Source organism: Aptenodytes patagonicus, chromosome 12 (assembly GCF_965638725.1).
Source record: "Aptenodytes patagonicus chromosome 12, bAptPat1.pri.cur, whole genome shotgun sequence".
Taxonomy (NCBI): Eukaryota; Metazoa; Chordata; class Aves; order Sphenisciformes; family Spheniscidae; genus Aptenodytes; species Aptenodytes patagonicus.
Window position 1 is genome coordinate 10028672 of NC_134960.1, and position 27096 is coordinate 10055767.

At 45.0% G+C, this 27096-nt stretch overlaps 1 protein-coding gene across 4 annotated transcripts in view; it reads right to left on the bottom strand.

Annotated features, from left to right (window-relative positions):
- EBF1 (EBF transcription factor 1) overlaps window positions 1–27096 on the bottom strand; it is a 284901-nt gene that overhangs the window by 238805 nt on the left and 19000 nt on the right. For all 4 annotated transcript variants that reach the window (XM_076349713.1, XM_076349712.1, XM_076349714.1 and 1 more), the window contains exon 6: window positions 26980–27048. In XM_076349713.1, coding sequence (XP_076205828.1) covers window positions 26980–27048 — 69 coding nt within the window. The remainder of the gene's footprint in view (window positions 1–26979; window positions 27049–27096) is intronic.

Below are 27096 nucleotides of genomic sequence, written 5' to 3' on the forward strand. Positions count from 1 at the left end.
CATATCAGAATAAATGTGTGGACAAATCAGCAGGACTAGTCAGAGCTGCCAATTTTAACTTCCTGAGTATCTGCATGTGAAAACTGTTATTTTCCCAAGGAGGCACATGGGCTTTTGTTATGATTATTTATTTGTATTATAATAGGCCAAGGAAGCCACAGAGAGGGCCCTGTAATGTGAGAGGACACACAGACGCAACGCTGCCCCAGGGCACTTGGGAGGCGGAGGGACGCTCCCAGGATGGACTGACACTCCCAAGACAGATGGACGCTCGCCCACCCACCGCCTCCATGTGAAGGAGCCAGGCAAGTCCCCCCCGTGCTCACACGGAGCTTGCTGCAAGCCAGGGGATCCAGGGCTTTATGTGGCTCGTGACTACAAAGCCCCACAGGTTAAACCACCCGATTGCACAGCCCCACAGCGACACATGGGTGGACAGACGGACACACAGAGATGCCCCTCGCCTTGCAGATCTGCAGGGCAGCCCCCGGGGTGCCAGGGGATGCCCTTACAGCACCAGCTGCCTGATGAGCCACAACTAAAAGCAGCAGCTTGAGACCAGGGATGAAGTAACCATAAAACAAGTACATTCCTTGCCATAGAAATCAGCAGTCTCAGCCCCTCACCTTCACAGGCGATGCCACAGATCAGAGGCCATCCAGTGGCATGGTCCTCCTGGGAGCACTAGATTGGGCACATCCCATGGGGACAGCACAGCATCACCCCCTTTGGAGCAAGCAGGACGAGCTGCTTTGCCGTCACTCCATGGTGTGACCCCTTTTCTCCTTCCTACCCTCTCCATCGTCCCTTGGGTGGCCTCTACCCTGGAGGCTGCTGGCAGGGAACAGACAACTGTGCCCAGCCAAGCTTTCCCCTCCCTGCCCAACCCCTCTGCCAAGGGCCACCGCAAGTTCCATGACAGCACCCACAACAGCCACATAACGGCACAAGGCAGCATTTTTACATATATTTTTGCGGAAGGGAAGTTCTCAGACAACCCTTTCCCTGAAAACTCCAGGGCGGAAGGCAGCACAGAGTGAAATCTCATCACGAGCTCATGCCGGGAAGCACATGGAAAGCACTGCGGAGCGGCCCCGCAGTCTTACAGCCCCATCGGAACGAAAAAGTCAGGAAACAGGTTTACTTGCATCATTACAACATGATTGCTGCTGGGAACACCTTCCTGTCGAGGTCCCTCCAACCGCATCCCTAATCACACATGCTGCCGAGGACGCTCTGCACGACCCTCAGATCACAGCGCCACAGGAGATGAAGCACCAGTGGCACCGCTCCCCGGTGAGCGACAGCACAGCCCGGGGGGAGAGAAACAAACACCTCAATTAATTGACTTCAACAACGGTGGGGAGCAGATACCACCCCGGAGCAGTCCAGGTGCGGTTCCTCCAGCATGAGGAGTTTTGCACCGTACCGTTGGGGCTTCCCAGAGATGCCTGTGGCTGCTTCAGCTCTCAAACCTGCACTTTTGGGGGGCTCAGTGGCTTTGGAAGCCAAACTGTGAAATATTGACCATGGGAATGAAATCTCTGCTCTGGAAATCAGGACCTCCCACAAAACTCAAAGCTGGGTACCCCAGAAATTCAAGCACCCCGATGATGAGTTGCTCTGGAAATTCAGGACAACATTTTCTGCCAGTGATCAGTAAGAGGGATCAGAACGGCTTTCTCCAACTCCCAGTATGTTGGGTCAATTTACATTTTCTCTTTTCACATCATCCACAAAGAAAATCAAAATACCAAAGTACAAATGTAACACAGCTTTATGCTTTAACGGGTTTCATAGTTTGTCAAGAGTTCTCTAGTCCATTTCGAATTCCCTCTTAACAACAGGATTTCTTCTATTTTTGCATTTGAACTGTGGGTGATTAAACAACAAGCAGCAGAAAATTAATATGTTAAATTCAAAGCCACAAAAAAATAGATAATCTCATTGTCCAGTGAGAATCCCAGGAATCCCTGAGTTTCCAGGAACAAAAGCTACAACTCACTCAGGCTTTAGGTCTTAGCAGAATTAACGTTGCTCAATAGCAAGTACTGATTGTGGGGTTTTTTACTAACCTACAATACAGAACTTGGCTAATACTTAAATAAATAAATAAACCTTATTTATATTTAAAGAAGAAATAAATTTGAGAGAGGTCACATGTGTTGCAGGAAGCAATGAATGCTATGGATTCAGAACCACATCTGAAAACCTCTTCAAAGTCCCCAGAGATTACCACAGGACGCTATTCTGAGTCCCTGCCCCCAGCCAGGCAAATTATAAATGTGAACAATGACTCTTGTTTTTCTGTTAAAATGCATTGGGTTTATTACTTTGTTGTGTTTTTCCCAAAGCACATCTTGCACGTAGAAACCCCGGTGCAGGCTCAGGGTACCAAAATATTTCCCTCTCCTGTTTAGCAGCACATATTGATACCATAACGGAGTTTCAAAGACCTGGCCAAGATCCCCTTGACATAATGAAAGGATTTTCCTCCGGGCAGTGACACCATGACCGGACCTTACTGATGGCAATACAGTACATGGGCAACATGGAGAGACGAGGAATTGAAGGAGCTCAGATGCTGGCAGAAGTGATGTCAACTATTTATTTGGGAAAAAAAATGACTCCTAAAAAGCTCCTGGAATTTCTGTCTCTAGAGACTCCCTCTTCCTTGGGTCCTGAGCAGTTTTCCCTACCACAGTGCCTCATCGGTCCAAAGGGATTTGGGGGAAAAAAGCAGACAGGAGGCCACCGCTCTCCCTGCCCACAGCAATGGGATGAGGATGCATTCCTGCTGTTGGGTTGAAAGGAGCTGGAGACAGGGATTTGCCACTGACGGGAGCTGGGAATCCCATATTCCCTGGGCAGGAGAAGGCAGTGGCATGTAATACGTGTCAGGGGCGGGAGCATCTCTCACACGTGCAATGCCCAAACAGAAGTACACAGAGACAGGGCTCAATCAGCCTGTGGACAACTAATATTATCATTGGAGCAGCCTCGTATCTCCCGCTTTGAGCTCAGCCCCACCATCTGTAGCAGCGAGGCACAAAACTGACAGCCAAAGCAATAACATTCATACATTTACATACGTATCCCTTGAATGCCCTATTGATGTCCCTGTGAGAAAGGACTCGGTAAAACATTGCAAATTAATGATATAAGAAGCAAAATACATTCTGCATTGCATGGTTTAAACAAAAAATAGCCTCAGACAGGGAGACACGAAGTAACAATATAAAGGCAGAATGAAACATTTTGATCTGCTGAATGCCTTTATAAATATTTGAGTATCATTTATTTATGTTTTCTTTCTTTTCATTGTAAAGCAAGGTTTTCTGACAAAAGCCCTCGTTTGGAGAACACTGTGCTTTATTATTTAACTTCCTAAAAGCAACATCAAAGGCTTGAGTTTAAAGCTTTAAAACAAATGAACTATTTGCAATATTTTAAAGATTTAGAGATGAGAAGAGCAGGAGTTCTCCACGGCTCAGATCTAAAGGCCTCTGTGGTCTGCGCTGGGCAAGGAAGACACAACAGCTCTGCCAAACACCGGGGAACAAAACCCCTGACATCCTTTTGCAAGCACCAGCTGTAGCGTGTGCCCTGGGCTGCCAAGATGCTTCAAGTTCAGTCATTCTCTTTCCCACCATTGCGTTTCACCTGCAGTCACCCTGCTCTCCTCTTCCAGCCTTCCTACCATTGCTGTTGGAAACCACGCGCGGGTGCTGGAAGTCACCTGAACCACAGGCAGCGGTCCCAAGCAAGGACAGTGTGCATCACTTGCATTACTCAGACACTGATCCATTCCTGTCCTGGCACTGCCGTGATACAGACCGAGTGATCCTGCCAGAAGAAAATTAGCCCGTGCCAGGTCTGGCACCTGTACGTGTCATGGGAACATGTGGTTGTTACTGGCATTCACACAGCAGATAACATGACAAATTTCTCTAGCTTTGCAAGGCGTTGAGGCAGTCTGAAAGCTCTGCTACCCTGGTGCATCTGGTCCATAACACAAGGCACAAAAGGGGCAAGAAAATACATTGTGCCTCCAGCATGCAACCACCTCAGGAAACCTTTCTCCACGGGAGCTCAGTGGGACAGCACCCAGGAGACGGAGCCGTGCACCTATCCCACCTCAGTCCATCGGAGAGCATTTCTCCAGTGAACGAGCTTTGCTCTGCAATACAGACTGCCATGCAGAGGAAACCCCTCAAGGTTTCTGCGTGTGGAGGCAAACATAACACAGCCCCAAGCACCCCCACTCCCACTGAAGCCAGAAGCTGAGGGACTGAGCAAGTAGTCCAGCAACCTGGACTTCATTTTATAACCCATCCCCTGCTTGCCTCCCTCTAATGCTTAAATCCATTGATGTTAAGGGACTGCTCATATACCACATCTTCCTTCTATCTTTTGTCTGATCCCAGGCTCTTCATGGCCAGGGCAGGCTGACTTGTGCTGCATGTATCACGTTCAGACCTCAGCATCACTCGTCAACCCCCACAGCTAATAAAAGGAACAAGAAACAATTTGCCCCTTGGTAACACTATGGACCACAGCCGCAGTAAGTATAAACCTGCAGAGCTCTACCAGCTTCAGTTTTATATACAATAAAAAAATAAAACCTTCATTAGGTGTTATGCAGTTTGTAAGAAAATCCCTAAATTAATCTATTCTGGGAAAAAGTCTCTTTAAGAGGATATTAACTTTCAACCCTATGCCAAGACCATTTCCTTACTGGTTTGCTCTGAGACAACCTAGTTTAGGTTCTACAAACTTAAAACCCCTCAAACACAGTTACGGAAATATTAAATTCCACCTAAACTGGCTGAAATTATGCAGACACCTTTAAAAAAAAAACAAAAACAGTTTGCGTTTTAAAGCAGGACGGACTCAGCCATCCATTAAATATGACAAGGTCTGCATTTTATTTAGACATTGCCATTAATAATGAAATGATGTATGATTTCCATTCCTGCAGTTCTTCCTTCCCTACACAATCAATTATGCATTTAAGAAAATATTTACTTGGTATAAAACTATTCTAATTAAGCATTACTGGTATACTAATACGAGTTTGAACAAATCAGGAGATTATCTCTAAGATGCATGAAAGAATAAGATACTCCACTTCAAAGAGGCATTTATTCCTGTCTGGCAGGAAAAAAAATCCTTAAAAGTTAAAGCCACGCAAGGTTCAGTGCAATGCTGCAGGTACCACCATCCTTTTGACCTAAAGAGGTGAATCCTCCTTGTGAGAGGGTCCTTGGGGCTACTCACGTTGCTAAAGCAAATAGAATTTGACCCAAGAAAAATCACACGTGAAACTACGTGGATACGAATGTTGACAAGGAGAGGATCTTCCCAAAGACTCAGACGTTTCCAGGTTGTTCCTGGGTGAAGAACAGGATCCTAAAAGTAAATGTAAGAGTGGTGGCAGTGACCAAACTCTCTTGAGACTGCAAAGATCATTGCTGTCATGGAGAGCACGAGCTGGAGCTCGGTGCTTTCTTTCATCCCCAGGGTGATGATCAGAAACACCTCTTAAATTCCCCCATTACAAACATAATTGCCTGATTCTCGGTTAGCTGGTGCAAAGGGGTCTTACAGTTTGTACGGAAAACACCCCAGGGCAGCCAAGCTGTGCAGGTCACCTAGCTGTGCCCCAAAGTCCTAGCACAAGGAGCAAGCACACGGCGTTTACAGCTCCTCTCTGCTTCCCAGGGTTCACTGGAGGCCCCAGAAAGCAGAGCATAAATCACAGCAGGCTTAGGAAAACCGCTCCAGCCCATGCCGGAGAACAGCACCCTGCCCAGCCATATGAGGGGCCTAATCCTGGCTCACAAAGGTGGCGTTGGAGGTAGGAAGGGAAATGGAGAGAAAGTGGCTGGAGGCCAAAAAGCAGCAGCCAAGGAGATAGCAATTAGGATGCAGAAGCAGCCAGAGATATGGCATCACTGGAGATTTACTGTGCGTACACACCTCCCTCTCTGCTCCCAATATACTCGCTCTTTCTTTCTGTCCATATACATACAGTAAATCTTCAGTGACTCCTTATCTCCCAGTCTGCTTCTAGATCCTAATTGCTGTCTATCTCTGTCTGCCTGCCACTTCCAGGTCTCCCAGCCTCTTCTTCTCTTACGGCTCCCAGCCCCCCGGCAGCCTCCCTGGTTTTCCCACCCCCTCCTCTTCCTCTGCCTGCAGGCAGGAGGTTTCCACATGGCATTTGGCACAGGCAGCCGAAGTTTCCCCTTCTCAACTAAACATTACACCCCAAAACACGCAAGAAAAATACTCAGCTCTCAGCAGCACAAAGCTACCCGGGCAGGTCAAAGCCATGAGGCTGCAGTGCGGGAGGAAGAGCTTGCAGCGGAGGAGCGAAGCTCCGCTCCTGCCCCACCAGCCTCTTCCCTTGGCTTCCCCGCACCACCCAACCACCCTCGCTCCTTCCCCAGCCATCGGCTCGTGCCACCTTCCCAGACCGATGCCGCTTGGGCAGGCGGAGGGGGCGCCTTCCGCAAAGCTCAGCACGCCGCTCACTTGATTTCATTTTTATTTACTACTATTCTTTACTACTATTTATTTATTCATTCCTATTTTTATTTCACTTTGAACATGCCCAGCTGTGTCATCTTGGTTTTGCTGAAAATGTAAACAAAAAAGCTGCATTCAAACACAGCCTTTCATTGCATGAATACATTTCCCATCCAACACAGCTCCAGTGCTCCCACCCTGAAATTAAAACTTAAAAAAGCGCAACATCATCACTGTACATCACATCTATTCCCCCCGATGTTTTCTTTATTCATGCTATTTATTCTTTTTGAAAAACAAACATATCAAGAGTTTTAATAGCTAAGTTTGCTCTCTGTAAAGCAGGAGGAAAGAAATAAATGTAAATAAAGCTAATTTTATATTCCATATGGTAACAAACCTGAATGCTTCTGCTTTTCCCTAGCAAAATATTGTGCCTGCTTTTACAGTCTATGACACAGAATTGGTCACCAATTTTTTTTTTTAAGTACTGAGTTCAGTTTTTGTCTTGCAAAATGTAACTTTACTCTACTGATCTCTAAGCCTGAGGCTTTTCAGTTTGGCTTAACAGTAATTATATGGGTGTTGAGAAAGGGAAGAAGCATTGTATGTTCCTTACACTTTGCAATTTTTCCATGCTTCTCTGCTCTTAACTGAGAAGGAATATTTTCTCTTTTGCAGAGATGATGATCCAAAAGGAAGATACAGAACATACTGTGCAGAAGAAAACACCCCTGAAGAATGCCGTAAACCGCAATGCCAAAGCAGCATTTGTAATTCTGCCTTTGGCTTTTAGCAAGGGAAAAATTAGAGAAGGAGAGAGGAGAGGAAAAAGTGAAAGGAAAAAGAGGAGAGGAGAGGAGAGGAGAGGAGAGGAGAGGAGAGGAGAGGAGAGGAGAGGAGAGGAGAGGAGAGGAGAGGAGAGGAGAGGAGAGGAGAGGAGAGGAGAGGAGAGGAGAGGAGAGGAGAGGAGAGGAGAGGAGAGGAGAGGAGAGGAGAGGAGAGGAGAGGAGAGGAGAGGAGAGGAGAGGAGAGGAGAGGAGAGGAGAGGAGAGGAGAGGAGAGGAGAGGGAAAAAGAGCAAGAGAAAGAAAAGATAAAGAAAAAAGGAAGAGAAAGAAAAGAGAAAGAGAAAGAGAAGGGAAGACAAGAAGAAAAGTGAGAGATAAAAGAGAAAGAAAAGAGAGGGAAAATGAAAGGCGGGGGGAGAGAGAGGAGAAAAAAGAGAGAAGGAGAAAGAAAAGAGAAGGAGAAAGAAAGGGGGAAAGGAAAAAGAAAAGGAAAAAGAAAAGGAAGAAGAAAGGGAAGAAAGGGAAAAAGAAAAGAAAGGGAAAAAGAAAGGGAGAAAGAAAGGGAAAAAGAGAAAAAGAAAGGGCAGAAGAAAGGGCAGAAGAAAGGGGAAAAGAAAGGGGAAAAGAAAGGGAAGAAGAAAGGGAGAGGGACCGAGGCGAGCAGGCTCAGCCGCGGCGGTGCCCCGGACCCCTCTGGCTCCGCAGCCGCTCGCCGCCCCCCCCCCCCCCCGGGCACGCGCCGCCCGAGCCACGCGCCGGCAGCGGGCGCATCCCCGGCCCGGCCCGCTCCGCCCGCGCGGGCGGCTCCTGCTTCGGCTTTCCCTGGCGACAATGTGGAGCCAGGGCTTTTCCGCCCGGGAGGAACGCTGCTACGTGTCGCTAACGGCAACGCCCACAGCGCCGGCCCCGCGCCCTCGGCCTCGCTGCCCGCGGTGAGCGCAGCTCCGCGGCCGGGATTTATAGCCAGGAGACACCGATCTGAGACCTAATTCATGGCTACCTACAATGCCACTACTGAGACCGGGGAGGGGGGGGGGGGGAACCAGCGGTTTGTTCCCAGCTCTGCTGCCCTTCTCCTAAAATCCTCGCCCGGTCCCCCTGCTCCGCTGACTTTCGCACACAGCAGGAGCTTAGAATAGAGCGCGCTCCTAAATTAGCTTCACCATAAATCTTTTGGGCTCTTAAATAAATAAATAAATAACATTGCTCCCTTTCGCCCTCTTTTTTTTTTTTTTTTTTTTTTTTGCGTGCAACCCTTCATCGGCTTCGAGCCGTTGGACTCTCCTGACAGTGGTAACAGGAGACCCGTTGAGTCTGGATTTTGTTTTTTCGGTTGGGTTTTTTTTTTTCTCTCTCTCAGCAGCAACATGCCACTTTCAAACTTTGCACAAGGCTTTGGGTTTGTTTGTTTCCCTGCTTTCAAATGACATTATGATTTTAATCAAAACGGACTGGTTTTTGGAGAAGGCCAGAGCAGACTGGGACTGGGAGGCAGAGCGGTTGGGCGGTTTATAGCAGTTCAGAAGAAGGTTTTGTAAACAAACACAGCTCAGAGGTAGAAAAGCAAATACAGTGGGTGAAATCTTGGCCTCCTCCAAAGGCGATGGCACAGCTCAATGGGGCCAGTATTTTCACATCCACACGCAACTTTTCCTCCAGCAAACACAAAACCAACAGAGACGCAGGTAATGGAGAAAACAGCTCCAAATCTGTATTATTGTTGCCTAAATAACTCGATGCTGTCAGGGGAGAGCAACAGACGTACAAGTGATGTGTGAGTACGGGGAGCAAACATCCTAATGGGTTTTCTGGCTAATGGAGTCCTCCTGCCACTACAATCTCCCCGAGCACGGGGCAGCATCGTGGCCCCCGAGCTGGTGGCAGGAGGGCCCCCCCAAGCAGTGTCACAGCCCCCCTTGGTGCTGACCGGGGCTCCTGCACACCGAAACCTCAGAGGAACCGTGGACACGGAGGTTTAGCGTTCTGTTATCCAGATATTTTGTTTGTAAAGCCTGGGGGGAAAAATGGAAAATAGGAGAGAACTAGACAAGGTTGCAGGATTGGACCATTTGGGGCAAATAAGACAGTAAATCTCCCCAGAGGCAGCGTTACCCGAGTGAGGGCACCAGCACATGTCAGTGCTCCTCTGGCCATTTCCGCGAGTCGTGATTTCAGCGAGGAGCCCAATGCAGAGCCATCTGGGCTGTGCTGCACGTGGGACCTTTCCCAGCACGTACACACAGGCAGCGCCCTGAGCCTCTGGTCTTGCAGGTGCAAAGCCAGAAGCAGCTGCAGCAAGGAGAGCTGTCGTGCCACGCAGAGGGACACCTGAGTGACAGAAAGATAAGCTTCTCCCAGGAGGAAGAGGTGCATGCTCTTATTAAAAAGTACAAATTAAAGTCCCTCTACTTGGCTTAAGCCTGTCCCACTTATTTTCCACACCACCTAACTGCACTAAAACACATCACCAACCCGGTGCTGCTGGAGAAAGGGCCACACCATGAACCCCAAGAGAGCTCACCACGTGAACAACTCACCAAGGTGAAAAAGGGCTCCCAGAACAAACCCCCAGCCTGCATCTGGTCCAGGGTGAGGAGAAAAGTGAGGCAAGAACTGCCAAAACTGTGGGCCAGATCCTGCCAGCGCTTCCACGGCATGGGGCCGGCATAGGGAGCTCCAGTGGAGGTGGCCATCCCACTCCTCCTCAAGTCTTTCTGCTGGCCCCTGAGGGCTAAGGAAGCTGAGCTCAGAGCTGAGGATGCCTTCAGGACCTCTCAGAGCCAGGGAGATCCCTCCAGACAGGGAGAGCAACCGCACAATGGTATTCAGCATCAGAGCCATACTCCATCTACTTTTGTCCCCTCCTTACTACAGCACGGGAGCATCAGATTTAAAAAAAAAAATCAAAGGGAAAACATTAATAAATAATAATCAAGATCATCTGCAGTTTTAATGATAAGCTATTTAATGAATTATAAAGTACCTATAACTCAAAGTATGAGACTGTACATTGTCAAAACTGGCATTAAAGTGTATGGAGATAATTAAGCAATAATGACCTCCACAGAGGGCTTTTCCTGGGAATTAATGACCAGTCGGGAGGAGCTGATGGCTCAAGGCACAAGCAAGGGCCATTAACCCCAGCTGGTCATTAATAATCAGGAAATGCCCGGCACTGAGGCCGTTATTGTGAGTATATGATAAAGTAAAAGGGGAACAATTACTGAATATCTGAATTTGGGGGCTGCTCAGAGAGGTGATCATAGAATCATAGAATCATTTAGGTTGGAAAAGACCTTTAAGATCAGCAAGTCCAACCATTAACCTAGCACTGCCAAGTCCACCACTATACCATGTCCCTAAGCACCACATCTACATGTCTTTTAAACGCCTCCAGGGACTCAACCACTTCCCTGGGCAGCCTGTTCCAATGCTTGGCAACCCTTTTGGTGAAGAAATTTTCCCTCATGTCCAATCTAAACCTCCCCGGCACAAGTTGAGGCCATCTCCTCTTGTCCTATCGCTTGTTACTTGGGAGAAGAGACCAACACCCACCTCGCTACAACCTCCTTTCAGGTAGTTGTAGAGAGTGATGAGGTCTCCCCTCAGCCTCCTCTTCTCCAGCCTAAACAACCCCAGTTCCCTCAGCCGCTCCTCATCAGACTTGTTCTCCAGACCCCTCACCAGCTTCGTTGCCCTTCATTGCCCTGATGTTTGCAGGTACTCGGGTTCATGCCCGACCATCAGCCATCTCTGGTACTCCCAGAACCAGCTGCACTCAGGAGTGCACCCCTGACACAACGCACTCTGGACCCCTGACACCAGCGTTTGGGGGCTCTGCCAGCACAAACAGAGCCTGCAAGATCAAAGAGAGTAAAAGCAAAACATCCTAACAGCAACGCAAAACCAGAGGTTTTGTTTCAACCCATATATCCTCATGCTATTAGCAGCTCCACCGCCCAAATCTCAGGCTCACCTAAGCGGCACATCATGTAACGTAAGACACGCTTTTGGGACCATCACAGCCAAACCTGGTCCCTGGTGCAGCCCTGGGCACTATTTGAAGTGGAAGCCCCCCAGGCTCCACCTGAAAGCAGAAGAGCAGAACAGCCTCCTTTCAGCCCAAACCTGGAGGCATCTCTCCCCAAACTTGTTGTGACTTCAGGGGGACTTGGAGGAAGAGGAGTGTCACCTTCTGGTGGGGCAAAACAAAAGCTAATGCAAAGCTGACCCTATATGCTGGACTTGCATCCTTCCCGCCGTGTGCGGCACCGCAGCAGTAGGTTGGCACCGGCTCAGAGCCTTGGCCGGGCGCTGGAGACCCTCACTGAGGTGTCAAAGCAGAGCCCAAGGCCAAGTCTCTACCCCTCTACCATCCCTAGGAGGGCATGGAAGGATTTGGGGGGATGGACCATTGGGATAGATGCCCCGACTCCCCCCTATTGGAAACAGAAGGAGGAATTAGCATGAGCTGTTTTGCTGGGGTAATGAAACCCAGCTGCCCACTGCTCCCAGCCCCACATTTCCACTGACCTCCCCTGTCCCCCTCTCCAACACCCACCGAGAAATGGGGGTTTCATACCTCTGAAAGTCCAGAGTCGCAGTTACATTTTCCCCTGGCCGGGGAAGGAGGGGAGGGGGTGTCCATCCCACAGCCCCAGCACACGGGGAGGCGGGAGCACAACGCCCACCCCCAGCAGCAGTTATCCAGCCTTGTTCTAAATAAACCCGCGGGGGAGTGAAGGGACTTGGATTTTCCACTATAGCCCCTCTGGCCATTTATTTACCCTGGTGCCATATTCTTGCACTGAAAATGCATAAATGCGCTTGGAGGTGACAATCACAGAACATCTTGCCCTGTAGGATCACAGCGTATGTACATTTTCACCTACACAAACAAATCCATGATGGTTGTAAATCCTTCCGAATTATTCTCTTTAGCGATCGGCGCTAATCATGCTGCTTGTGAGAACACAGCAGCGATGTTTGTTGGCAAAATAAAGGATCCCTTTAAGTTTCTTACAGTCTGGAAAGAAACCTAGCGCAGCTCCTCAGTCACAGCATTTCCCTTTAACTGTTTACAATCGATCAGAAGAAAAAAATTAAGTATCCCACTGGCAATACAGAGTTTCCAACAATTATACATTAAGAACAGCTATTGCTTAGCAGAGGAAAATCACTACATAAGGAAAATTAGTGCTTGTTAGTACATGTAATATTCAGAATCACGAGTAGAATAAAAGCAGCAATGCAGAAACTGTTATCAGCAGAGAGAAAATTATTCAAGTATGCATTTGAGTAATTCTGCATTTTAATTTAACCCTTTGAAACATTAATCAAACCATGGCTAATTATAGGAATTAAGGAATTAAACGATGGAATCTTCTAAAAGATATTATTTAAAAGGCAGTTTATACAATTACTTGTATAGATGTTTGCTTTAAAGAGGGAAACATTTCTACTGTAATGAAAAGGGTCTTAGAAAATTAAATTAACAAGGGGGGACCAGGCTGATATGAAACTAAATTAGCATCAAATGCAAATTACAGGGTACTTAATGGTAGAAACAGGTGCAGAGCAGGTCCCTAAATGAGATAAATGAATAAAACATCCCTCTGCACAAATGTGGAAGCTGACACAAAGTCAATGATATGAATAATTCAGCAGCCTCCACACTGCTGTTGAGGTCAGCTTTCCTTGACCTTTGAAACAGGAAGTAAAATTCTGTCCAAATTTGAGCGACTGGAAATGCAGCAGTTATTTGTTGGGGGGGAGAAATGGAAAATCCAGATTAAAAACCCAAAAATACAAAACCACGGTACGCATGTGAGAACGTGTATACATGCATATAAGATGATAAATTGAAACACTGAATAAATGTATCAGCAGAAGAAAACGTGCAGAAGTGGAAAACATCTCAAATGTTGGAGTCACGGTGGCTGCAGAATATTTGTTTCAGCCTAAAACTCTAAAACAGCGTGCGTGTGTGTGATACATGAGAGTATTTAGGTCATGGTATGATCTAAGCATGTTCGGAGCTAAATGGTTTCATCTTTCAAAAAATAATTTAGTTGTGCTAAAGGGGATATTAATAGAGTCAAAGTCATTATATTCCAGGCATTAAAGAAATCAAATCATATAAAAGTAGCTGTTCAAAGCTGAGCAATCAATCATTTTCTTTGCTATAAACTTTTTTTTAATAAAGGAACTGGAAGACTTCTTTTCTGGACTTTTTACCTAAGCTACCGATTTAGTCACTATTGCATTTCAAACATTAAAAAGTCACAATTTCAAACGTAAACCACCCTAACAACAGTTTGCAGTAAAACACAGGCTGTGCAAGGGTGCACGAGTGTGAGAGAACCCTTAAAGTAGAAATTATATAGATATGTATGTATTCTATATCGATATTTTAAATGTAAATAAACCTTAAACACAAATTCTTGTCTTCCAAAGAATGAACACTTCTGTCTATTAAAAAAGATAGAAATCTGGAGCAGCTACCTTAAATCCAGTGAAGTATATCCAAATTTGCATCCTTATAACTAAATGAAGAAGATTTCCGCGCCTTTCCCTATGACAAAATACTCAGCTAAAAGCGTAGGTCATATAATTTCCGACTAGACGTATGGTCCTAATTTCAAATTGAATTTGGCACTAAAACAGATTAATAAGGTATGGCAAATAACTAATTTCTCCAAGCTGGAAAGAAAGGAAGAACATCACCCCTGCAGCTTGTCTTCTAGGGCAACGAAAGAGAAGTTATCTCTGCTCTTTCTTATCTTGTATTAACTTCTTTTTACCTGCTTACCTGCCATCTGCAGAACACGTGTCCGATATAAGGTTATCTCCTATCGGGGGTTTAATTTTATTTTCTATGTTTTAGGCAGGTGAAGCCCGGGAATGGCACTGCAGGGATACACCTCCGCCTCGATAAAGTTTTGTGAGGAGTTAAAGCAAGCTCTGGCAGCAGCCACCCTGAAGATGCATATTAATGAGATAAACAAAAATCAGCCCCAATATTGCATAATCCCATGTGGCAAACCAAGCGCCGGTAATTTGGTGGTTGAGTTCACGACTCTGCTCCGCGCAGGGTTTGTGTGCAAAGTGGCTCCCTCCAAACGCCAGCTCTGAGAACCCAGCTGGTTCTCATTTCCAAACAACCAGTTTCTCTATCCCCAAGTGCTAAAGAAAATAATCCCAGCAATCCATGACTACACGCTTTCACAGGGACAGCAGTGAGAATTTGATTGTAGAGATAATTAAAGTCATTCCTGAAACTTCCAAGCAAAAGAAGCCAGGGGGAGGAGGGGGGCCAACGGGGACAACGATGCTCGTGTTTAAATTGAACTAAGCAACCAGTTTGGCTTGGAGAAGGGGTGGGGGGGACACTACTTTTGGGGAATTTGTTTTTCTGAAAATTCTCTCTCCTTTACTCTAATAGTTACAATATTTGCAAAGAAAATGTAATAGACTGTGGTGAGTAGGAAGATTAGAGTGAGGTTTGGAGCCTGGATGTTCCTAATTTGGCAAGAGCATCCAGAGGGAAATGCTTTTGCATTCTGGTAAACTTGAATAAAATTATGTACAGCCACTTCGATTAGAAGGGTTTAAAGGGAAATGATACCATAAAGGCAATAAAACCAACTGCTATCTGCTTCAAACACTGAAAACATCTTTTTAAAATTAATGTTTCCTGCAGCCCTGCCATGAGTTAGGTCTCAAATAATTTTAATATTAACAACACTCAAGAGCAGGTCAATCTAGAGCCAATCACACGACTGGATTAGTCCTCTACATCTTTCCAAAACAGTGGAGTAATTTGCACCACTCCAGCTGGTGTAAATCAGCAGGGTGTCCCTGGCATCAGGAGAGCTGCTCAGATCCAAGGCTCTGGCCGCACTAAAAAATAATCATAATGATGATGATTAAAAAAGAAAAAAAAACAAACGCCTTGCTCCCAGCAAAGCTAAATTGTACAACCCCCATGTCACGCGTCTACTCTGACCCTCGTCATCCTGAAATCGGTGTGAAATTCAGAGATGGAGAGAAAGAGTTTAAGGCACTTGTAATCTCTCCGTCTGCACTATCTGCCTTGAGCAGGAAGGAGGGATCCGCTCAATGAGAGCTATTCAGGGCCTCTCAATTAACCTGATTAGTTCAGCACGCTGCTCTCATGAATGACACCTTATCTTGGAAATGAAGGAAAAAAACTTCCTTCCTTCTGGAGATACAGGCGGCCCCTAAAGCCAGAGCAGCGGCGCCCATCGGGGCCGGCTCCCCCATCTCCCCAGGGAGCTGCTTTTGGGGTGGCAGGGAGGGGCAGCCCAGGTGGCCAAAGCGGGGAGGGGGTCCCCCTCTTTCAGAGCCAACCAGGCACATGATGGGATTTTCTGCAGTCGTTAACCCTTGCGGCACTGCGCAGAGCCCGGCTGGGATGCTGCCTGCAGGTAAGAGGTAGAGCAGCCGAGGGGGCGAACCCCCCGGGAACGCTGCCTTGTTTAAGTGTGTTGTAGTCTGGAACTTGTTTCATATGTGACAGATTAATGAGCGATAACTGGGTTACCATGGCAAAAAGCATTCCCAAAATTCTCTTTTGTTTCCCCGAGAACAGTCTCCCTCTTTTTTTTTTTCCCCCCAAATCATGCCACTTTACAATAACACAAATACTAACAGCCTGTTATTCTTTCAAGTGCGGATGGCTGCGAATGTCAGCAAGGCTGACTGTTACATAAAAACCTCAAGAATTAATCAGGGAAAATAGGTGTCTCAATTACAATTATAATACCGAAAACTCAAATTTATGAATGCCCAGCCGACTTTGAAGGCATTTATTAGGAAAACTCCAATGACTTCAAAAGTATTAATGCACTAACGATGCATTAGGGCATGATGTAATAATGTTCTTGTAATTTCTGACAAATTAAGTTACCATTGTCACAGCGGGGCAATCCTTCAGAAAAAAAAAAGTTCCTCTCTCCTGCCATGCGGTATACAACAGACGACAATTCATGTACATATAATGGGGTTTAGCGAGAAGTTTTCCTCTTACACCACAGTACAGTTTATTCCATTTTTCAGAATGCCAGAGCTATTACGGAGCTCACTATGCTTTAAACAAACAAACAAACAAAAAAGGTACATGTATCCTAGGGATTGTTTAGCTCCTTAGGGTAGAGGCTCTCTCTCGCTATGCCCCTGACTCAGCAGCACTCAAAGCCTGGCAGCCCAATGGAGCACAGAGACCCCTGGAGCCCAGTAGCATCAGACCATGGTGCCAACGGGCACCCAAGACTCAGAGATAAGAAAAAAACCCAAGTTTTACGGAGCTGCTTTTAGCACCTAAGAAGCCCCAGCTTGAGAAACAAATTCTGCCCCAGACCCCAGAAGAGTCCAGGATCACGCAGGGCACTCCTTTGTAATGCAGTGGGATTCCCTCGAAGGGCCAAATCCTGATCCTAGCTGTGGGGCAGCTATCACAAAACACGTGCAGGTCCTTTTCTTCTCCTGCCTGCATAACCCCCAGCGAGACGTGCCATGGGACGTGCTCCCATCTGCAGCTGAATCCCGGCCCGTGCGGGACTGTGCAAGCGCTGCAGAGGCGCATGGAGCAGACTGGAGGAGATGCTACCATCAGATCTTAATAGCTCCAAGTGTGGCTAATTTTCCTCTTCTTTTAGAGCAAAGAACTTTATAATGAATACAGAATACATTTCTCCTCTTCTTGTGTCATCCTTCTACAAAATCTGAACTAGGTAAAGTGGTTTTTAACATCCACTTATCAAAGTGACTTAACATCTGGGAAGTCAGCCAATGGTTATGTAGTGATGCAGATGCCAAAAAATCCAACTGAAAGATTATATTCAGGGAGATTACAGAGAAGACCTGACTCAACTGGGTGGAAGCGGATGGTTATCCTGGTCAGGAAAGCCTGAGAATCTCCCTGCAAAATCATGGAGAAAATGAAGGAAAATTATTATGTTTTAAACAGCTTCCTTTTAACCCATTATAGACACTGGCTGTATCCTGTACCAATAACTTTTCCAAAGGCAAATTTTGGAGTCAACAGATGAACAGTTTGGCAAAGTCCAAAAGAAGATGAACAGAAAATGATTTTCTGTCTCTGACAGTCATCGAGGCACTAACAAGAGGAAGATCCTTTTTTTATTGCTAGACACTCACAGTGGGATATCAATTCTTCCTAACATTCACTTTATATAAAATTTATCCTTTCCAGGGTCACAATCATGTCACTTGGGGGTGTCTTTTTTTTTTTTTTTTAGTTAATCATCTTTGAAAAAATGACTTAAACATTCAGCTAATTGAATGATGCGATTAGCTGAAACAGTCTGCAACTCTGATTAGAAAGTCAAGGTGAGAGGAGAGCTGAGAAAATCCAAGTGTACAGCAAGCCTTTAGGACCCTGGCACTATGACACTGCAGCATCGCCTTTTTTTTTAACCCCATTTTTCATCTCTTTCTAGCCCGGCATGGCACTGGAAGAGTTAAAGAAAACAATAAAAGAACAACTGAGTGTACAGGGTAGGATTTACTGGCATTTACTTTTAATCTATGGTCCTTTGCTCTGTGGCTTATCAGCCCTATGTCAGCCCTTTTTCCTCCTTTATATTTCATGAGGGGACCCACATGCTGGTACTGAGAGACAGAGCCCAAGTGTCTGTAAGCTTTTTGTCAGGTAAAAAGAGAAGAAAAAGGAAAGGAACAAGAGGAAAAGCAAAGCTAAGAGGCATCTATTAGATGTCACTAGGCTTTTGTATTCATGTCAATGATTCAGGATTAGAGTATTTGAAATAATCTTATTGAGAGAACTCAAAAGCCCCACAGAGGGAAAGCCTGCTCGGTAGCATATGGCAGAGCAGCGGACAATATCTTATTAAGGATGTGTTAGCTAACACCATTACTTTTTATATTACATTACTGAACTATTGTGCCTCAGCCGGTTAGCAAGATGGCATAGTTGTGGAATGCCATTTTGGACGTTACTGTGTTGTTACAAAACTGGAGAGATTTGGCCGGGCGTCCAGGCACGGCCCGGTGGGGGGGCGGCGGTGGTGAGGCTGCTCCCTCGCCCCCCGGGACCACTGGGAAGGGCAACCCGCACTTCACCGGCAACGGGCAAAACGATGTCCCCAGCGTACTGGTGGCCACTCTGCTCTCGCCGTGTGTGACACCATCCTGTGCCCACCTACCCTTCCCCACCCCGCTCCCCCCCCCAGATTCGGGTCCCTGCCTTTCAGGTCTGGCCAGCTCGCCGCTGGAGGGAAAAACGGGGGTATAAAGGGTGACTCCTGCTATATCTCCAATAAAAAAAATCCCGAACTATTGCCAAACTCAACTTCTTGTCAGATGAAGGGAATTTAATTTTGTTACAGTGAATGTTGTTAGTCTAAAAATCTCTCTCTGCTCTTGGACAAAAGCTTGTAATTGGAGAAATAGCTCTTTTTAAAGTTATCTTCATCTGCCTACACCTTCAGAGGCAGCAAGAAACCAAAGACAAAACAGTACTGTTCATGGCATTTCAATGATTGCCATGAAAGGGTCTATATCTGGGTCACCTTACTACTGTCCAGTATATAATTTCAGTGACTTGAAATAAAGCCTTTTAATAACTAATTTCATATAATTCACATATTAACAGCACCAGAAAATTTGTTTTCACGTTTCCTATTTCCAAACACTGTTTTTAAAAAGTGGGTAGAAAATTATTCGTTCTGCTTTAAAAAAACCTCTAAAATACTGTCCTTAGCAAAAAAAGTAAACACTCATTTGATACAGTAATATATTCTGATCACAAACTACCTATGCAAAGTTGCTAATGTGACACACTGGGAACTTTGTATGGCTTTTCTGTACTTTTCCAGAACTGTTTCAGAAAAAAAACCCATGATGCTACAGGGAAAGAGAAGAATTCATACCAGTATTTACCACGACTACTACAGAGACTTGCTGCTCTCTGAGGACAGCGTTAAATCTGTTTCTAGAAAGTTATCTCAGTTGTGATTTACACAAAAACCTACAATTGTTTCTTACTCTCTTTTAACTTTATTAGTTAGATGTTGTACTAAAATTATATACTTCCAGCAAGCAGAAGTGAATTTGAATTTAGCATAGTTATTTTTGTAGGTGTGGCCAATTACTTACAAGAATACATTTCGATGGCTAGAACATGCAAACATTTATGACTACTCACAGGAAGAAAACTACTCATACACCTCAGCTTCTGCAGAATAAGTCTTGGGTTATGTTTCTACCAAATAAATGCTGGGATAGAGGTGAGATACATTTTTCATATTCAGAACAATTTTAGCTAATCTGCATTAAAAATGAGGATGATCTTTGCAAATACATTTTCCTATCGCTCTTATTCACGCGCGCATTCCCACTGCGACAGCAAATATGTGAATAAATCAGGTGTTAAGATGGGACAGTAAATTTATCCACACCAGAAACTGTGTGTACATATATATGCATATGAGAAAAAGCCAGTATTTTTTCCCCAGAAAAAAAATCCCCACTCTTGAGAAAGAGAAGAACTGGCACTGAGCTGTGTGGAGCCAGGGAGCCCACTGCGCCAAGCACATCCTCCCTGCTGCAGGACACGCTTTGAAGTAGGAGTTCATATTAAGAAATCGATAGGTATGAATAGCACATTTGAAGTTTTGTGACCAGAAACAAAGGGACAGATCACCCTGCCAGGCCCTGGGCTCCTCTTGGGACCAGACTGGTGCACTTGGACCTTTCCTGATGCTGCAGGAGGTCACTGCACAGAGGCAGCCAAACTTTTTAAAGCACCTTTAATCTCGGATGCCCGAATCCTGCCATCTCAGTGGAGCAGCAGGGCAATCCACGAGGTCTCAATTAAACCTGGGGGTGCTCCTCTGCACAAGCAAACCCATAGGGTCTTCAGGATGGATTTCTAGGAGTTCGACAAGCCAGTGCAGTCTCCTAAAATTTTTAACCCTTGCTGACCAAGACCAAGATTTTCAGAAAGAGCCCAAGAGACTTACTGACCTGCTGGCAGCCGCGGCTCTGAAAGCAGTAGGTGCAGAGCTGCTCGCCCCGGGCTCACCATCCACCCAAGGCAGAGCAGAGCTATATGGACATGGACACACTGACCTGGGGGTCTCAGGGCAGCAGGTCCAGCACATCCCACGTGTGCACTCAAGTCACTTTTCTGGGCTGACAACACAACTGGCCAAGCCCCAAAGGGCTACAGGTGAGCACTAAAGATGGTAGTCAAATGCCAAAAGCAACACAGTAGATTGGCCTTCAGTTTCCCTCATCCCCAGGACATTTAATACAAGCCTAAGTTTTTTATTCTCCGTAGAAAAACCTCAATCTCAATTTTCAAACTGCGTCAGGAGAAGCACTTCTCTTCAGGAATGGGATCATCTACCTAGCTAGAGACTACACAGCGTCTAGCACAATGAGTCTTCTTTGCAATAGGAGCCTCTGTTATATCACTATCATATTAAATAGTAATAATCAGGCATAAGATCGCAGTGAAATAAAGCCCAAAACATTAGCTGCAGATTCAAAAGGCATCACTGAGAGAAGCAAGTAACTATTAGGGTAGTGTGAAATGTTTGCAGTGAAACCCAAAACCACATAAAACTTGCCTGGTTTGGGGTTTTATAACAAACTGAAAACTCAGAACAGGTTTGCTGAGAAAATCACAAACCTGCTGAGTGAAGCTGAGACCAAATCAAGGTTTTGCATAACAGTTTTGAAATTATACAAAAATTCTTATACTTGGGGGTGGAGGAGAGAGAAATCAAACAAACAATAAGCAGGAGCTGGTTTGACCCTGATCGAGTTCACTCAACCCCAAGAGCAAAATAAATGAATTTTGAAGCAGTAGCAATATGTGCTAACCCAAATAGACTGAAACCAAGAGATTTTTGCAAGAACTCTTGCAAAGTTACCCCCAGCTCTAGCGATTTCTTCCCCAGAAAGAGGACTGACACCGCATGCATTAGGGGCGCTGGTAGAGGGGCAAGCATGTCTGACTCTCCACGTGAGAAACATCTACTGACCAGAGTCTCCCATTTATCTCACAAAGGCTCAAAATACCTTTGGTTGCCTAAGTCATGTGGGAAATGTTTTGGGTAATGCTTCTCAGATGCATCAATCACAACCAAATCATCGAGGATGTGTGTTTCGGTCCCTCCCCTCTCAGAAATGTATGGGTTCACAGGCTCCGGAAGCTTGCATGAAATGCTCGAGGCCAACTTCTGCCCGTCTGAATGCCCTGCTTAGAGGCCCTGAGGGTTTAGTCAGCACAGCCTTAAAAGACAGCCTGGGAGACATCTCCGTGCGGTGCTGTGGGCAGTCCTCTGTCACCCAGTTTCTGCTGGACTCCCTCCCCGCTGGATAAATAACTCCCATCTGGCTCTGGAAGGGGCACAGCAATGAGGTGGGCACTTTCTAGTACAAGACTGAAGAGAACTGCCAAATATTCAGGCCCGGGAGCATTTCTCACCCATGTCTTGACATCTGTCAGAGAGCCATGCCTGCCCTCCTGTGTGGAAAACCCACCCAAGGACCCAGGACGGATGGGACCCGCAGCCTCCTGCAGCCCTGTCCCCAACGTGGGCAAGGGGGGAGCAGGACACCTTCCCCTGACCCCACACAGCCACGTTCACGTACCACATATGGCCAGGGGGACCAAGAACTGGGGCTCCTGCAAAGGCACCACTGCCAAAGCGCCTGGCATCTTCTGCCACTTTGCTGTCACACCAGTGTTATGATGAGCCCATGTCCCTGTAGTGTGGCTGGCGGATCAGCTGCAGCGCTGATCCCACCCCCTGCCGCAAAGCAATCCTCAGCAGCTCCCTCCCAAGCAAAACACCCACGTCGTCCTCTTGCCGGCACCCCTCCCGAAGCTGGCCTGCTCTGCCAGCCCGCCCGCATCTCTATCACCCTCCCTCTGGGCACGGAAAGCTACTGCAAAATGCATTAATCGCCACATCTGCCTAACAAGTGTATTTGTGGGGAGGATGCAGTGAGTGAGATACAGTCCTGTGTGTCATTTTTCCACCTGCCTGGTATTTAGGATGAAAAGATGATCAGGCCCGTAAAATACAATCCACTATGTGATGACTTGTAAAGTGGTAAAATGGAGACATTGAAAGTCATTCACGCCTCTTTTCATGTCATTGCACAGTGAAATCCTACCCACAAACATAAAATTTTTCAGGTTAAAGGCTGAAAGATTTCAAAAACATATGTAGGTAAGTTGGCTCCCTCCCTAGCCACAGCAGCTGGGTGTACCAGGGACGGATTACAGAGAGCCCCAGTCAAGTATCCCATACAGCAGGTATCGAAAGCACACAGGCCTTTCAAACACTTGCAGCAGGTCATGCATTAAAATGTACCTTGGTGTCATCTGATAATAATGCATAAAAAATATTACGGCCTCCAATCCATGAGTTCCCACTCCTGCTCCATGGACAAGAGCTCTGATTGCACTGGAAATGCATAAGCTGCCTCTTCAAAGCCAGAGGGAGCCTCATTCCTCAGAAATTGCATCCAAAGCAGCATGTGAAGAACTTCAGTATATTGCCAGACAAGGGCCAGAAGAAACCCTAGTCATCCTCATGCTGACCTGCCACCTAAGGGCACACGGTCTCACCCGGCGAGAGCTCCAGCACAAAGCCTGTTAACTTACACCGCAGCTAAAGTTTATCTATCCAAAAGATAGACGGTCGTAGGTCTCATCTGTATTGGTAAATCTCAGCAAAGCCGATTTCAGGTCACTGTCATCAGCCTGCTCGTCTGCTCTGGGAAGAAGCAAAATTTAGGATGGACCAGCAACTGCCAAACGGGCTGTTTTCAGCCCTTTGTCCATGCAACGTTGCACGCTAGAGGTAAACAGTACAGATCCTACACGCTGAGATTTTTCTGCCACTGTATTTGGGATTGCAGTGGTTATTCCTATTTCATCAGTCAATAGGACTCCTGTTTACTGGATGCAACTGTAAAAGGTAAAGAAGGCCCAGCAGGCACAGGTAACACCATTAAAGGTTGGTCTCGACAACGGTAAACTGGGTTTAAAAGTTTGGAACAGAATGCCGAGAGAGGAGCCTCTTTCCTGAACCAAGGAATAATATAAAGCCCCACTTTCTCCCCTATGTGACTTTTGTCATTATCATCTTTTCTGATTTTTACAAAGCAAACCTAATTAGGAAGCTCTCTCATTAGTCTTCCAGAAAAATTAGCACAGCTTATGCTAATTACTCCTGTAAAATTTAATAAACTCGTTGAAATGGGAATAGTCTAATGAGGTTTTATTTATTGAACTATAACTATAACTATAACTGTAAGGAAAAAGGTTAGGACACCAGGATATCCAGAGTGGTAATAAAACTACAATTTATTCAATTTCTTCACAGGAATTTTATTGCAAACCTTTTAAATTCAAATATGAGTTACAATTTGAAAGTTAAATCAATCCAGAATTTAATTTAATAACAGGAAGTGCTCTGTGTTTTCTTTAAGTGTGATTACAATGCAGCCCTGCCACTGCGCTTGTAGGAGGAATTGTGCGTTTGTATTGTGACAATAATACCCCTTTTAAAATGAGTTCCTGTTCATCAGAGCCTCATCTCAACACATGTAACTGGATTAGCGATAAAATATACAGGCTATGCTAAGAAGATGATTCAGACACACACAGGTTTCCAAGAAACTTCCTTGAAACGACTGCTCTATAAGCATAATAGATTTATTTTGTTCTCCAGAGAAAATTTAGATCGCTATATGAGTATAAATGTCTTTAGGTGCCTTTCACTGCTGTATCTGCTGATACTATAATAGAGCAAAGTATAAAGCAATTTTATAAAGGATAAAGTCGTGTCCTGTTTCAAACTTTTTTTAAATCCCACATTTTGATTAAATAAAAATATATGATTTAGTTTTCATATATATCTAGGGTTTGAAAAAGAACACAACACATGTAACTTTGAAGTTGCCAAACAGCCTCTTTGCCAAGTTCACTAAACCACCACAAAGACGGAGCTCTCTCTATCCCAAGTTTCTCTAGCCTCATCAAAGAGAATTAATCAATCCAAAATAGTATTCCAGCATGTAAGACGAGGATAGCATTTCCATGTAAGTACATATGTCAAAAATCCCATGGATAGATCCTACATTAAATTCTATGTTAGGTCAGAGTCTGTGGATTCACAGGATTTGATGCAAGACTTAGATTAAATCCACAGGCAAGACTTTACCAGAGTGTAAGGCATGTGGGAGTGCTTTAGCCCAAATGGTAAATGAATTCTGTAAGCTTACATGCAAATAAAAATAGCTAAATATGGTTTTGCATATCAATTGACATAATAGTTAAAAATTGTGTGCATGGAGAAGTGACAATAGAGTACAACTAAACACATGTTCTGACTTGTGCAGGCATTTTAATGTTACAACAATTTTAAAGGACTCGTTTTAAGGTAAAAAGGCTCCATACAGACCACTTCATCCTTTCCAAACCAAAAGGGGAAAAAAAAAAATGGTAGGATAAATGTCACAAGAAACATCACTAAAGCCACTGACTGTATAAAGCACATACTTATTTGGCCTAAATTGTTTGAACTAGCCCCGGCCAAGAAAAGGTTTTAAGTACCCTACTGGGACAGATGCGAAGCGGCAACAATAGAAGCCACACTAATGCAATCCAGGTAACACAATCCTGTTTCAAAAACACGGGGAGGGCTAATTACAGTACTGCTGAGTCAAATTTCTTATACCATTGCAACCCACAGGAACAGGTCAAAATCAAATGTTATTCAAACGACAGTCATATCAACCTTCTATATCAAAGTCACAATTTAAAACCAAGTCAAGGACTTAAAAGCTTAACCCATTCGCAAGCCAAGCGTGATTCGGTACGGGTGGTGAGGTAGGGTTTGTATTATCATCTTTAAATTATGTTTAGCTTGCATTTTAAAAATAATCTTCAGAATTGGTACCTTTTGCATCAGTTTACGTAAAGACTGATAAATTGATCACTGCTAGGAAGCTAAATCTGTTTTTTTCATGTAACTGTTTTCCTCATTTTGCAGGAAGCACGTAACAGACAGCATCTCTGGCTTTCATAATTTAAAATGATTTGCAACTAGCAGTTTTGCATACTAGATAGTTAAACAAAATATTTCCGTAAACCTGCCATTAGCATCCTAACATCTCACTTTCCAGTACAATGAAAAATTCATGTGAATTTTGTAGCTTTCATGTTGCTCAAAATGCCACTCAACACCATGTTTATAGTGTTCAACTCTGCAGCATGCTTATAAAACACATCTCTATACAGATTTCACTGTGGGGTTCTCTTTTCCCCCACTTTCCCTGGTACTACCTAATGCTCACAGGAGATGAAAATATACCTAGTTGAAATAGATAGAGATACCTTCTGAGATTTAAACATTCTCAGGATTACTTATTATAGCTAATCAAAACATCTGCTATAAGCTCCCAATATATGCACTTTCTTACCAAATTCGAACCAGAACTGTAAATCTGGGAGTCTGGATGAGCACAATGCCAGGCAAGCTCTGCCATATCCCTGGCCCGCTCTCTGCGTGTGGCACCCAACACATCAAACCCTCTTCACCTTCTTTCATAAAACGGACACGCTGGCGCGGAAGACACTTTAAACTTAATATAGCAAACATTAACTCAGACAATAATGCAAGGAGAAGCACACTATTCTATGCTTTCAGCCCTATATGGAGAGAGAGTTTCCCTTCGGGGTCCCTCTGTTCACAGGTTAGTGCAAGGGTATTGCTTTCCCCAGCTGATGACAGACACTTTCAGTACTTCATGGCCATTTAACTCTGCTAGAGTAATGCTGCATAATAACCTGGTTATCGCACATGGCTTTGTACAATGAGTTTGGACAATTAAAATGTAAAAATGACTATTTGGCTACCATTTTGCATAATTTGCAAGCACAGAAACTACGCGTGGCTCGGAAAAACTAAAATAGATGTATTGTACTACAGTGATTTACTCGGTGATGTCAGATTAGCAATATGGATCTGTTTAAAAACACAATAATTAAGACAGGCAAAAATGAATTAATCAACTGACAATACAGTCAAAATAGTATTCCAACCAAAGAAAATAACAAGAGAAAAAACCTTACTTTGCAGATCTTTTTTTTTAACTGTTTTTATGCATAAATAAAAACCTTAAAATGTAGATGGATTGCATCCAACAGAACTACTGTAGCTAAAAGTGATAATGATTCAAACATTTTTCAAATAAAAGTTAAATATTTATAAGCACCCAACCACATTTCATAAATCACAAACTATTATTATTTTATTCCTGAAGCTTCCCTGGCACAGCATGTGAATTGAGCCACAGAAAGTCAGAAAGAAAAATCTCCTCTTTATGCACATGAATCAGTTACAAGAAGCGGAGCCCTCCAAAGAGCAGGTCGCTCCGTTATCCTCCATATGGCCCTTCCGTGGCGATCGCAATTGCAAAGCACAACTAATTTGGTATCAAAAACAAAATTTCATCCGTATATACTCCTAATTCTTCCCCACTAGCAACACAGGGCAGGTGTTTCATTATAATGAGGAGGGGGAGAAAAAAAAATGGAAGGAAACAATAGCAGTCCTTACCTGTCAATTATCACTGGATCTGATGGAGTCTCATTTCTGTTGCCACAGCTTTTCTTGTCACAACAGCGGCTACAGAGCAAAAGTGAAAGGATTTAGTGCAACCATTACACTGTAAAA